General features: G+C 42.4%; 1 protein-coding gene across 1 annotated transcript in view; it reads right to left on the reverse strand.

Annotated features, from left to right (window-relative positions):
* Positions 1 to 15,372, reverse strand: part of ZMPSTE24 (zinc metallopeptidase STE24) — an 842,432-nt gene that overhangs the window by 744,786 nt on the left and 82,274 nt on the right. Inside the window, exon 3 of the mRNA XM_044060120.1 lies at positions 14,518 to 14,604. Within this exon, the coding sequence (XP_043916055.1) occupies positions 14,518 to 14,604 (87 nt within the window). The remainder of the gene's footprint in view (positions 1 to 14,517; positions 14,605 to 15,372) is intronic.

Below are 15,372 nucleotides of genomic sequence, written 5' to 3' on the forward strand. Positions count from 1 at the left end.
CTTTTCTCTGAGATATAGAAACCAAATGACATAGGGTCAAGAGGTTGCCCCTCCCCATGATGAGTGTATGCAGGGTTTTGTATGCCACAAAAAAATTAAGTTTTTGACATCCAGAAAATTCAGTATTTAAGCCATTTTCACTTTTTTCATACATTAACTGCAAACAAATGATGCTCAACATCATGATTCTCCTTTCCACAATATGATGCCTTATGGTATACAGCACACACGAATCTGGTACGCACTGTAGTGACATCCATCTCTGCTCACTGCTGACCTTGATGGTGCACTACTTATGTACAAAATGCAATCTACACAGCTTTAATACGGCAACTAATACAACATGCAGCAGGAAAATACAGCTGCTTGACATACTCACCTTAACAGTGCACTTTCAAGACATTAATATTGCAGCAGTTTATAATGGCAGCTAGCGTACACTCAGTGAACCAGTTGCTGTCTAAACAGATCATATGCATGTTATATATACTGCAAGACAGTCTAAACGGAGTTTATACATGTTATATATACTGCAATCCACAATATCAGTCTTGTTAAAGGGTTTTCACTGTTTAATAACTGCATTTCAAGAGTTTTTTTAGTTGGTCTCTTGTTATAACCAGCATTATCTTGTGGCAATAACTGCTCAGAAGTGATCAGCATTGTTAACATTCTTACTGTGTGCTGCCAATTCAGTACATAGAAATCCACCTACAACAGGACGGTGCTGGATACTGTGGTGCATAGCTGCATTGTTGTTTTATATCAAACAAAGCACAAGGGAATACTTTGCTAGCTACCTAAACTGCTGTTTTTACAAGTGTTTTGTCACTATCCAGCTCCGACAATAACTGCTTACGGATTATTCCAGGTGCTATCCATGATAGCATAGCTAGTACCCTTGCCAAAACCCTTTGCTGTAATTTCTCAACCAGTTATCCCCTTATGTCTTACAGCTATTCCCCAAGCATGCGGTGGCCTCCCCTTCCACAGGAATAACCAACAAGGTTTCCACCTCAGGAAAAATCCTCAGCGGGCCGGGAACATCTTATTTAGGGCTTTGTGTACGTGTTTTTTCATAAGTGCATAGCCGTTGCAGCATAAACTTGACAGAACTGGTAATTTGCCTGCTCTGTAATGTAATCTAGAAACGGGAATGCACACTCATAAGAGAGGCCCTTAATTCCTGCTTCATATCCCAATTGTACGTCCCAGCATCTGTTTGCAATACTATTAATTCCCCAGTGGGTGGGTGGCAGCAGACATCAAGGTAGCACAGTTATTCGGCGGATACTGGTGAGACAGAGTTCAACCCCGTGCTACTCTTTCTGCCCTCTGCCTAGCCTTCCCCACTCTTAAATTGGTGACCAATCCAAATATAATCCCTAATTAAATCTTTATATTGCAGAACTCACAACAACTGAACAAAATCAGCCTAATTCCATAACCTTGAGGTGGTTCTAGACTCAGGCTACTCACCGGGCTTGATTTTATCCACAAGTCTGATTGTTTTTTGGTGCCACGCGGTCCTGGTGGGTTCTGCCTTGCTTGGGCTCTCTCCACTCCCCTACCCTGCCTCCATTTCTCACCCGCCCCCACTACCCATACATTTATCCATACTCCATTATCACTTGACCCCTTTAACACACCGACCATCCAATCCAAGCTCAGGAACCAACTCCACACCCAATATCCTAGCATAACACAATTCCCAACCCCCCCCCCGCTTTTTTACTACTCAATCTTACCTCTACCTTTACTCTATCCTCCATCCTACTTGACCTCCTACTCACTCAACCCACTTCTTTCTACATTACTCACACTCCCTTGTTAAAACTAGTCAACTCTAATCATGGCCCATTCCCAACAACACTTTACTCCCTTATTACTATTCTGTCTACTTATAGTTCTCCATTGCCTCTATCAGTACCTCATCACCTCACAATAATCCACTACAATAACCTGAGATCCCCTACTCTACCCCTTCACACCACCTAGCCCCCACCCCCTCACCTATTCCAAACCCCATTCATTTATAGGCAATATCCTATCCATCTCAGCCCACCCATTTACCCAGGCACCATATCCAGAAAACAACCAAGTCTCAAATTCCACACCCTAACAATACTAGAAATCAAAACTATCACCACCATAGTAGCCCGGTGACAACTCCATCTAACACCTGTAATTCCCACCCCCCACCTAAACATAAAACCTCTGACCTACTAATACTGAACTTGAATGCATGCAGTATCACGAACAAAATAGAAAAACTCCAACAAAATAGAAAAACTCCACTATTTCCATTTATAACCCTGATGCAATGCTCATTACAGAGACATGGCTCAAACCACATATCAAGGATAATTACATTACCCAACCTGGACACAATACTCTGAGGGCTGACAGAGTTAACAAAAGAGATGCAGCATCTAGTCTAAACTAGTCAACTAGTCTAAAGATGCAACTCCTACAAAATGAATCCCCAAACTTCAATAATGCAGAAACCATATTCACTAAACTCCACCTAAACCAACACAAGCATCTAAACCTACTTTGTGTTTATATACCACCAGGCGACAACTTTACACCCTAGAATCCACACTACACAAAGCCTCCCACTCCCTTCACCATGAAACTATAGTACTAGGCAGTGTCAACAATGATTGGAACTCTATCCACTCTCCAAAACCCACCAGCCATATTAACCTTTACAACTTCACCCAAGTCATCTATTCACCTACTCGCATCGATAAGATTACTAAAAGGGAATCCATATTGGACTGGATCCTCACCAACCAACTCAATACTGCCCATGAGTGTGGCACACTGCCAGACACTTTCAGTGATCACAACCCCACATCTATCCTTAGACACAAACTAAAATCTAATATTTGCCCCTCCATACTACAAACTCGCTCCCGCAAAAACTTCCCCACAGCTCACTTCTTAAGATGCCCTAAAACTGCGTTACTGGTCTCCCATCAAAAGCCTCCCACTTAACAAGGCAGTTGATTAACTCCACATTTCTAAAGATCCTTGATCAGATAGCCCCATTTAAAACAATTAGGATACACAGCAACGCAGCCCTCTGGCTACAAAAAAACACAAGAGCCTTACTCAAAGCCAGGCATAAAGTCTGTCAAAAAACAAGACACCCACAACTAGGCAAACTTTCCTTGAACTCTGAAATAAGGCAAAAAAAAAATTAAGATAGACAAGAAAAATCACTACATCTCTCTACAAAGAAAAAACAACTCCAGCCCTCAAACATTTTGGGCTGCAGTGAACATCTTCCAGCCCAGTAAAACCACCCCCCCCAATATAGAAGGCACAAACTTAAATATAGCCAACTAGCTTCAACAGATACTTTACCTCTTCCATTCTTAAACTCAAACAACACATGCTCTAACACATCACAAGCCCCCAAGACCCAAAACACTACCTTCTCTCTCATGCCAGTACCAACATCTATTATTCAAAAATACTTAACTAAACTCAAACCAACCACCCTTGCCACTGACAATCTTCAGGCCGAATACCTTCAACTTGCATGCAGAGTTAAAGCTTACCCCATTTCACTACTAATAAAACAGATCCATTACTGAAAATACTGTCCCTTCCTTATGGAAGACCTCATTCATAATTCCCCTTCATAAGGATGGCCGCTCTACTGACCTCTCCAACTACCGACCCACTGCAATCCTTTCACCCCTATCAAAGATCTTGCGTGTCCACCATCAACCCCTTACCCACCTTCTCTCCAATAATCTACTTTCCAAATCTTAACATGGATTTCGCCCATCCCACAGTACTACCACCGCTCTAATCAGCTTCACCAACACTATTAACTCACTCAGGAACCAAGTCAACCTAGTCTCCACCACCTTTCTAGACTTATCCAAAGCATTTGATACAGTCTCTCACAATAAACTCCTAACCTGCCTCGATGACCTCAGCAGTGACAACCGCACCCTACTGTGGTTCAAACGTTACCTAGACAACCGCAAAAATCTGTCGAATGGCTCAACTCCCTATCCCCCCACTTCCTGTCACACTAGGAGTCCCAGAAGGCTCTATTCTAGGCCCCCCTTCTCTTTAACATATTTATAACCCTACTCCACTTAGCAACCACAAAATCTGATGTAGTCCAATCTGCAAACACAACCCTGATCTGCTCTGGTCCTAGCATCCAACTTCTCCAGCAAAAAGCCCAAGAATCATTTACTGAAATAGAAAACTGACTACGAAAGACACAATCGATATCGAACACCAAGAAAACACAGCTCATGTTGTTCCACCAAACCAAGACCGAACCCACCTTCGCCATACTCTCAGCCAACAAGACCATCATCACCCCAGTATCAGAGGCCAAACTACTAGGAATTACAACTGGCCCACAACTAAGATACAAGCATATCTCTATAACCATCTCCAAAGCCCATAAAAAACTAGGGACACTCTACTCCTGTAAAAGGTACCTTACCTCCAAGTCTAGAACTGATATAGCCAGAACCCATCTCCTAATACACACGAGTTTATGCATCCCCAGTTCTAACAAACCGAAACAAAACTGACCTACACAAACTTTCCACTTGCTACAACAAAATCACCAGGTTCGTAACAAATTCCAAATCTTGCTCCCACCACTGCCATTCCCTACATTCATTACAGTGGCTTGAATTTCCTAATATACTAAGCTATCACCAACTCAACCTTGCCCACCAAATACTATACCTTGAGAAGACCCCTGCCCTGACCGGTCTTCTAAGTTTCTATAACTCAAACATGATCCAGTAATAAAGCTCTGATTGATACACTCCCATGTAGAAACAGCTCTGGCAAATCTCTTTTCTCTAATGAAGTCTCGATGGAACACTCTACCACCTGACCTCAGATTACAAAACTGTACTACCACTTTCAAAAATCCCCTTAAATCATACCTTCACACTAGCCGTATTTGTAAAGTACAGTTGTGTACACTTAACATAAATGTAGATGTTAGAGTCTATTCACTGTTGCAGACATCACACTTGGGGTTATCTGCCTGTAGGTAGCCCTCAGTCAGCCCAAATACCAGAGTCTTGGGATTTCTGCGTCGGATGCCGTCGCCTCTTCCATGACGTCAGGGGTATAAAACATGCAGCCGACGTCATTACATCAGTTTTTCTTGCCTAGATGTCAGGAGCCCCCAAAATAGGTAGCAATTACATGGTGTGGAACACCTCCAGTAAAAAGTAAATACCATTGTCATAAGATATGGCCAAAAAAAAAGAGGATAGGTAGAAAGTACAGAAAAGTCAGGTGGGCTGGGAGGGAGGGTAACCAGGACTGCAACAGTGAATACACTTGAACATCTCCCAAAGCTGAGGAAGGGTGGAGGCAATCAAGAAGTATTAGGGATGGCTAGCAGGCCTTGTAAGGCTGCTGTGGCAAATCCAGTTCTGGATTTAGAAAAGACAGGCAAGTGGTAATGCTTGGTGAAGGTGTGTACAGAACTCCAAGTTGCAGCTTCCAGGATTTCCCTGATACGGACTCCCCTGAGAATAGCCCTAGTGGAATGCATTCTGATTCACTGTGGGGTAGGTTTTCCATGGAGTTTGTAGCAGAAATGGATGCAGTGTGCTATCCATTTGGAAATGGTTTGCTTTGAAATGGCCTTGCCCTCTGCCCCAGTAGAAAAGCTGACTAGCAGCTGGTCAGATTTTCTGAAAGGTTTAGTCGTGTCAAGGTAGAATCTGAGCTGTCTGTGCACATCCAATGAGTACAGGATCCTTTCCCCTTTATTCTGAGGATTAGGAAAAAAGGTTGGTAAATGGATGGATTGGTTTAAAGCCACACTGGATACCACCTTGGGCATAAATGATGGGTTAGTCCTGAGGGAAACCCTGTTCACATGGAAGATAATGAAGGGTTCCACAGCCATAAGGGCCTGTAACTCGGACATTCTTCTTGCTGAAGTGATGGCTAGAAGTAAGGCTGTTTTACAAGAGAGGAATTTTAACTCTGCTGTAGCAGAAGGCTCAAAAGGGGGAAGAGTGAGCTTCTCTAGTACAAAGTTAAGGTCCCAGGCAGGAGTGGGAGCTCTCCTTGGGGTTCTTAAATTGTTAGTTCCTCTCAGGAACGGTTTGATCAGAGGGTGAGAGAAGAGGGGTGGCTCAGTATTGTAATGAGCTGAGATGGCAGAGGCATGAATCTTAATTGATGAGGATAGGTCTTTGTGTAGCAGCTCTGCTGGATAATCTAGGATTTGAGGTAAGGTGGGCACGGCTGTGTCCTTTCCTTGAGACTGGCTCCAAGAACAGTATCTTTTCCACTTTTCTGAATAGGATTTCCTAGTACTAGGCCTCCTGGCCTCAAGGATGACATCCAGCACCTGTTTGCTGAGGGCTACGTGATGTATTCAGGGAATAAGCCAGGCTGCCAGGTTCAGGGTTTGCAGCAGAGGAGGATGCAAAATCTGTCCCTCCTGCTGGGACAGCAGAGAGGGTGTCTGAAGCAAGTGCCAGGGTGGCACTGCTGCCAGACTGTGTAGGAGTGGGTACCAGTGCTGGTGTGGCCAATAAGGATTGGCCATGCCCTGTCCTGTTTGAGCTTGAGTAGTACTTTTGAGAGGAGGGGGAAAGGCATAGATTGAGAGGTTTTCCCATGTAAAGGATAGGGGATCCACTTTCCATGCTTGGCTGTGGGAGTTCTGGTGCAAAATTTGCTCAATTGATGGTTTTGGGGGGGAAGCAAAGAGGTCAACCTCTGGTGTCCCCCACCTGTGGATTAGAAGTTTGAATGAGGTGGATTCCAGTTTCCACTCGTGTGGATCCATAAGATTTCTGCTTAAGTCGTCTGCCAGTGAATTTTGTTTGCCTGGCAGGAATTGAGCTTGCAGGTGCACTTGATTGCTCAAGTCTGTGTTCCACAGAGCCATGGCTAACCTGCAGAGTGGGTAGGAATGAGTTCCCCCCTGCTTGTTTATTATGTACCACATAACTGTGGTGTTGTCCGTCTTTATCAAGAGTTGTCCTGGAAGGATAGGGTATTTGAAGGCTGTTAGTGCATGCTGTACACTAACATTTCTTTTTGATTGATATGCAGGTGAATTTGTCCTTGACTCCATTTGCCTTGAATGCATTTGCCTGCCATGTGAGCCCCCCAAACATAATCTGATGAGTCTGTTGTCAGGGTTTGTGCGGCAGAGGGTTGAGTGAAAAGGAGTCCCTTGTTGTGGTCGCAAGCCTCTGCCCACCAAAGGAACTCTGTCCTTAGGCAAGGAATGATAGGAATCACTGTTTCCAGGTCCTGAGAATGTTGACACTAGAGACTTTTTAAGTACCACTGAAGTTTCCTCATATGCAATCTTGCATATGGAATTAGGAGAATGCATGAGGCCATGAACCCTAGGGCTTGCAGTATTTTTCTTGCAGATACTTGGGTTTGGGTGGCCAGTAGTTTAAAGTCATTTGCCAAATAAACCTGCTTTGCTGGAGTGAGGAATGCCATCTGGGAAGCTGTGTTCAAGTTTGCTCCCAGGAATACAATCTTTTGGCTGGGTACCAGCTGTGATTTCTTTTTGTTGATGGTATACACCAGAGAAGTTAGGAGTCTCTTTACAAACATCAGGTGATGAAGTAGCAATTCCTGACTGTCCGCTTGAATCAGGCAATCGTCCAAGTATGGGTAAATTTAAATATTTCTCTGCCTGCAGTATGCAATGGCTGGAGCCATGCACTTTGTGAATACCCTGGGCGCAGTAGATAAGCCAAAGGGAAGTGCAGAGAACTGATCGTGCATAGAGCCTGCCCTGAAACGTAGATATTTCCTGCAAGATTCCCTTATGGGGATGTGCAGATAAGATTCTTTTATGTCTACGGTGACCAGCCAAGAGTCTTTGTCTAGCATAGGAAGCAGCTGTTGGAGTATAAGCATTTTGAATTTTGGTACCACCAGGAAGGTGTTGAGAACTGACAGATCCAGAATAGGGGTGCCAAGAATTCTCTTTTCTGGGCACCAGGAACAGTCTAGAGTAGAAACCCTGTCCCCTTTGCTCTGCGGGAACAAGCTGAATAGCCAGGCCTCTGCCCACTGGTTTGGAGGAAGGTCTGGCAATCCGCTTGGGGTTGGCAGTGAGTGGAAGTAGAATCTGTATCCCTGGGATACAATGTTTAAGACCCATTGGTCCTGGGTAATATGCTCCCAGTTTTTTGCATGCAGGGAGAGTTTTCCTCCTAGGGGTGCAAGTACTTGGGCATGGCTGGGAAGGATGAAGGACAAGTCATTGTGAACTTTTTCCATAAGGGGGTGGCTTACCACTCCCTGTTTTTGAGGTGTGAGCACTCCACTGTTTAGATCTTTGCATACCCGGAGATTGTAGTCTTTGTGATCTGTTGCGCTTGGGTTTGGACTGAGCAGATCTGGGATGGACTGAAAAGGACCAGTTTTTGAAGGCCAATGCCTACTGAATCTAGGTGGCTGTGTCTGTAAGAAATCTTTAACAGTTTGCATAGGTTTAGCTTTTTGCTCCAACCTTTTAAGAACAACTTCTGCTTTTGTGCCAAACAAACATTCTTGGTTTAATGGAGCATCTAGTAATTTTGCTTTGACATGGTCTGGCAAGATTTGTTCCTTTAGCCAAGCATGCCTTCTCAGAACAGACCCAGTGACAGCAGCCCTGCAAGATGCTTCTAAGGCATCAAAACCACACTGCAAGTATGTTTACAACTTGGTTTGCAGAATGCATTAACTCTTGTAAATCTTTTTTTTTCTGCACAAATAAGGAATCAACACATTTTTTGTTTAATTAGTACCATAATATGCTGCTGGTACTTCAACATGTGAAACTGGCAATTTGAAGCCCTGATTGCAAGAGTTGCAGAGGTATATACCTTCTTACCCCATCTGTCTAAAGCCCTAGAATCCCTGTCCGAAGGGGTAGGGCTTTTGGCTGTAGTAGCCATAATACCTTTAGGTCCCTGGGAAATGCTCTCTGGATCCGCAGTGGAATTTTTAGACAGAACTTTGAGAGAGTCAGTTACTCTGTAGTACCAGTCAGGCTTTCTAGGAGCTGGTGGTAAAGTATCAGGGGTAAGACTGGATTCCATGAAGACATCATCTACAACATCCAGAACAGGGGGTACAGCTAGAGGCCTGTGCTGAGGCAAGACTAAAAATTCCCAGAGTCTCTTTTTGGACTGTGGGTATGGCATTCCCAGCGGAAATGCTCTCTTAGAGTATGCAAGGTTTCACCGAAAGAAAAGTCCTCTGGGGGGAGGCAGAGAGAATGGAATTCTCTGCATCTGAATCCTCAAAGGTAGATAAGGGTATGTCCTGGTAATCAGATTAATCAGAGTCATTGGACTCATGGTCTGTAGAATCAGAAGGAAAATCAATTCTTTGTCTTTTAGAGGGGGAAGGCTGGCTTCCCCTAATTAAAGTAATAAGGTCTTCAGCCATTCTAAAGCATTTGTTTCTGTGGCATGGGGGCTTGAGAATGCTCTTTGGTCATCGGTTTCCTAGGGGTAGTGCGAACTCTGAGCCTGAGAAATTCGGTAGTTTTAGTCAGAAACGAAGTAGTTGGTTTAATGCAAACATCGGAAGGTCTGAATACACCCCTCAGAAGCTGGTGGCTGCACAGCGGCTCCGGACCTATCCAAGGTAGAGACATCCGCAGGTTCCATAGTCGAAGAAGCATCTCGCGGCATACCGGACTCCGAATGGGTCTCAGTAAAGGCCTGTGAATCTGTACAAGTGGGTATCAGGGGCTGGGAAAGCACCTGAGTACCGGTGGACTGGTGACTAGCTCAATGGAAGCGTTGTCGGCAGTTCTGGACCTATGCGTTCAGTCTCTGTCTTTATCCTTACGTTTTATCGAAGATCGGTAGTCAGATGGCTTGTCAAAGCTATTTCGGAATATGGAGAATGAGAGCAAAAGAATTGGGACACAAAGATAGCCCGACGACAAATAGTTTGGGTGTTGAACAAGGCACAAAACCGACAGTGAGGAACGTCATGGTCTGGGCCTAAACAGGTGATGCAGTAAGAATGAAAATCTCTGTGAGGTATTTGCTTTCTATAGGGCAAGACAGTTGTTAACTTTTTCTGACATTGGTTAGAGCAAGACAAAAGGATCCCCAATGGGATACTTAGCTTTAGAAGACTTCAGGCTTGAAACTTGAAAAACGAAAATTTCAGGTAGCGGCCGACCAGCACTTGCTAACTGCTGCTGCTTCGGGCTCCCACGCATCAAGAAAAGCTGAAGTAATGGCATCAGCTGCATGTTTTATACTCCTGACGTCATGGAAGAGGTGACAGCATCCAATGCAGAAATCCCAAGACTCTGGTATTTGGGCTGACTGAGGACTACCTGCAGGCAGATAACCCCAAGTGTGATGACTGCAACAGTGAAACATGAAGAACATCTGCCATGTACCCCCCTGAAGCCTCACCCTAATGTGAGATTCTACTCCCTTATGCCACTGGTGTTTACAGTTATTCTCTACCAATACTCACTGTATATATTGTACATATTACTTGGTAAAAGCCTTGCATTACTGTGTTCTAACCATGCTGAATGTTTATATTGTAAATATTGTATCTACAATGTATAACATGTTTCTTAATTGGCATTATCATTTGTTCACTTTGCAACTAAAAAAAAAATATTTCTTTACTTACTGTACTGTGTGGAGCTTTTCTCCCCAGGACTCTGCTGAAAAGGGACACCAGTTATCCTGGTAAATAAATATTAAACAACAATGACAAATGGGTTATGGGCTTTCTTAATGGGATACTGTCTGGAATTTCATTGCTCCGATGTCTGTGAATCAGTCTAGTGGAAAGCTTCTGTGCAAATATCAATATTTGGAACTGGCATCAAATTTTCAGTGCAAAACTTTTTTTATATTGAAGTACAGCAAGGACACTGCAAAACAGAATTTATGAGCATTTCAAAGCTATAGAAGTAGGTATTCAAAATAAACCTTTACATAGACACTTCAGTTTTCTTGTTTCAAGAAATTTGCGTTTCAAGAAATTTGCATTTTTCAGTTTGGGATTTTGTGGAGGAGGAGGATACTAATCTGAATTTTAAGGAATTAAGTTGCAGGTCAGGTTGGATGTGTGTTGCACAAAGCATCTATAGATATGGGGTTATAGGTACTTACCTAGCTACTGATCAGTGAGGATCTTTAAAAGCCTAGCCCTGTACACCCATTAAGTTTTTACCCTTACAATTTAAGTACAAATAACCCAGAGCCAGTAAGAATATTTACACATTACCCCTATCTGTTAGTAACAAGGGTGCTAAACAACTGCTGAATTTGTGACTTCCCATCAATTCACTCAGATTACGTTTGAACAGAGTAAGGGAAGTATTTCACTTTGTGTGGAGAGAAAGATGATTCCATACAATGGTATTCTCTGCAATACATATCTATGCCTATCCAAATTTATGTTACAAAATAAATTAACATCTTGAGCAAGTATTTATTCCACCACTGGCTATCTGAATATGCAGCAGATTAGATAGGATAGGGTCTGCTAAGGCTCTGTGCATAAGGCAGAGATTATCCCTCAGTACCCTGTGTGATACTAAGGCATTTAAATTTCTTGGTGAGAAAGTGTTCTGGACGGTCATTCAAGTCATGTTCAGTGTTTGGACAGGTACATACCGAAAGGGGCATTATACTCAATGGTCAGCCTAATAAGTGCTGAATACAGTGGATTGATCAGATCCATGCACCGAAATGTCATGCCCTTACTAATACAAGGAAAATGAAAAAAGGACTTTCTTACAATAATAGATGTATGGTGATCAAAAGACAAGTTTGTTGGCCACAAGGATTGCCAGGTTCCTAAATCCTAAATCAGTTTTCACTGGTGTGTTGTCAATGTGGTAGCTACAAAGGATGTAAGGCTTGCCAAAGGAGACTGTTATACATATTTTGGCACTTAGTTTTAGTCCATGGTTTTGACAACAGCTATTTATTTAGGAAAGGTCTTCCTGAAGGATCTTGTGGTCATGTGGAAAGTTTATGATGGCACCACATTTACAGTCATCAACTATTGTCAGTCACAAGTCCTATACATTAGCTTTGACCTCAGAGAAGTAAGTGTCAAAAACTGAATCCTGGAGTAAATCACTAGTGACTGGTCTTTTGGAGGAGGTACAGCTAGCAACTTTAATTTCTAGGTTTGTGAGCCAATTTGTTATCCAACAAGTTACACAGTGATAAACATTTAACTGGACAAGCTTACCCATGATATCAGTGTGGGTTGGTGTCAAATGCCTTTGCAAGGTCTAGACATGTGGTATGTGCTGATTTTCCCTTATCCATTGCATCAAGTAACCTTCTCAAAGAACTTGGCCAGGTTAAGCAGGCAGGATCAGCCCCTTTCAACTGGCCTACCATATTTTAACTGCCTCACAGCCTAGTGAATTCAGTACATTCAGAGAGCACTCTGAAACATGAATTTACTTAAGTGATGGTACACAAAAGAAAGAAGAAAAAAAAGAATTGCCAAACCACTCTACCACTGACAAGTCTGATTAATGGACACAATAACTGAGATCAAGTGGCAAACTGCTCCATCACCTGCATCACTAAGCATTTATAATAAACACAGGGGCTACAGAGCTACAATAAGAGGGAGATAAAGGGTGGGAACAGAATTAGATTTTTGTCCACAGCACTGCATTCATTTGGGGAAAGAACACTTAACTCATACCAATTACTCATTTACATTTAACTCCACCTCTGTCTTGATTGCCAACTTTACTTCCCTTCCAACAAATTTATCATTAACACACTGTTCTGTGACAACAATTTTTCTCTCCTGATTTTTTTTACTTATGCTTAATGTAACAAAGGACATTAAGATAGAGAAAGGGTTTTTAGATGTCAAAAGAACATAAATGCTGGTTTATGCTTTTGCTATCTTTCTGGAATGATAAATGTATTTGCTATAACAGATGAGGTTGCCAGCTCCTTCCTGGCCTACACTAAGGTGAAACTCTCCTGCTCTTTTACCACTTATGTAAACTGGAAATCACATATGCCCTCTTTCAACCACAATATTACCCTCCTTTAACCTGTAAAATCAAACATCAGTCAATCATTAACTGAGTGACAGTTTAACCTCCATCTAAATTAACTATCTTTAAGTTTTCATCAAGTCCTTTCAAAACCAGTTAATCTTTGAAAGCAGTGTACTGACTTACCTACAGTAGAACATTTCCAATTTAGGTACCACCATATTCTTTTGCTGTGACTACAGATCTAAAACATTTTTTCCAGTTTAATCGTACTCTTCCACATTACATTATCTTTTCTTTTTCTTTACTCGGAACATTAAGTCTTCCATAGGTTTCAATTAACTGATCTTAAATATTTATCTTCTTAACATTTGCAATCCTTTCCTCAGTCATCATTTTGGCTGACCTACTTAATTGATTGTCTCATTCCTTCATTTTCCTTACATTTCCTGAATGTCAACCAAATAAGAAATAACTTGTGGTGCAAGATCATAGCACTGATCATCAAGATGAGCCTTTTGTTTTAATACAGTTTCTGGACATACCTGCCCTACAAAAGTTCTGCTAACAGTGTACTAAATCCGTAAATATAACAGAACATTTCACAAAATAAGGCAGTTTGACTCACTAAGTCAGCCAACTTCTCCAAGACACATATGTAACTGTAAACCAAATTATTTAACAGGACATTGGTGGACAGTACTGTGGCTTAAGAACTGCAGATGTGGTTCTATTTACTCAAGGTGGGGAAATAGGCAGGGAATGAAACCTACAATTAGTTTCTCCTCAGTGACAGAAAAACATGCTGGGTAATTTTCAGAACACCAGTGCCTTTTTCCTTCATTTGCTTTATGTTCTACATAAAACTGCAAAGGTTTCTGGGGAAGTACTACATTAAGTCACTGCAGTCCTACTCATGCTTATTACACAAGTGTTATCCTGACAAATTCTTCCATTCTGTTACAATGTGCAGTGCTCCAACACACATACACACACACACACACACACACACAATATACATTTGGAAACGCACACAAGCAAATGCAGGTATAAAATTGACCATATTGTATTGGAAGTATAAATATTTACACTGTACATATATGTGCAGTGCCTGTTTGTGTAGAAAGGCACAGTAGTGAAACAGCATTGCTGCATCACAGCTCCTGGCTCAGTTTTTGGCCGTCATACCCACCTTTTGCTGAAGTACATGACCTCCCTTACGCAGAAGAAGATTTTCACCAAATGCTCCAGTTTCATTCCAAACCTTAACTAAATGGTATAGGTGAACTACACCTACGGACATTTTAAGAAATCACCAGATGATGTGGGTATGTGTGACTGAGTAGTGTACTATTTAGGATACGTTTTCTGCATTGCAGAAGATGTGTCCCCACACTCCAACATGCTTGAATTTTATAACAGTAAGTAATCAGAGACAGAGGGAGAGAATGAGTGAATGTGTAACAGACAGAGTGAGACTTAAAAATACCCACCTCATACTCTTCTCCAAAGCCAGCGCGACCAATTAGATGTCCAGATACATTCCACAAAAATGGAATTCCACCCCAAAGGAGTATTAACTAAAAAGCAAAAACAGCAGTTTTAGTCAAGCCTGCATACAAACCACAGACCCTTTTATTATTCACTTGTCCAGTGTTTCTACCCAGTACATTTACTTCACAGTCAGGAAGAACACTTCCACAGCAGACATGTCTACAAATAATGTGACAAGTTTGTGACATTAACAATACAAGTAAAATCCTGAAGTACATCAGTTCTATTATCTTGCACGATGGTTCAAACTTCGGTATCCAATGAACTCCTACGCCTTAGCCTCTTCCCACTGAAATCTCAAAACAGCTCTCTTCAGTAAAAAGTTTGCTTAAAACTCAGTTTCTGGAGTGGGTGATGCTCCACAAGAAACCTGATCTGCAGGGCATAGTTAAACAGTGAATATTAAGTGCCACATTTTGCTGCACCCCCCCCCACACACACACGCGCGCACACACACACGCGCGCACACACACACACACACACACGCGCACACACACACGCGCACACACACACGCGCACACACACACGCGCACACACACACGCGCACACACACACGCGCACACACACACACACTGGTCAGCTCCATGGAAATTTTAGGCATTCGGGACAAATCCAGGATGAATAAAGAAATCAAGTGATATTCAAAGATGCACTGAATGTAACTGGGAAAACTGGTAAGATTCATAACTAGGAAACCCAACACTTGCTGAACTGCCCCTTAATGATATAGTCTTGTTTTTGCAGTGACGAAACAAAAGCTCATTCACATGAGCTACACTGTTCTCTAAAGCTTA

Source organism: Protopterus annectens, chromosome 1.part2 (genome assembly GCF_019279795.1).
Source record: "Protopterus annectens isolate FY-2018-M chromosome 1.part2, PAN1.0, whole genome shotgun sequence".
Classification (NCBI taxonomy): Eukaryota; Metazoa; Chordata; order Ceratodontiformes; family Protopteridae; genus Protopterus; species Protopterus annectens.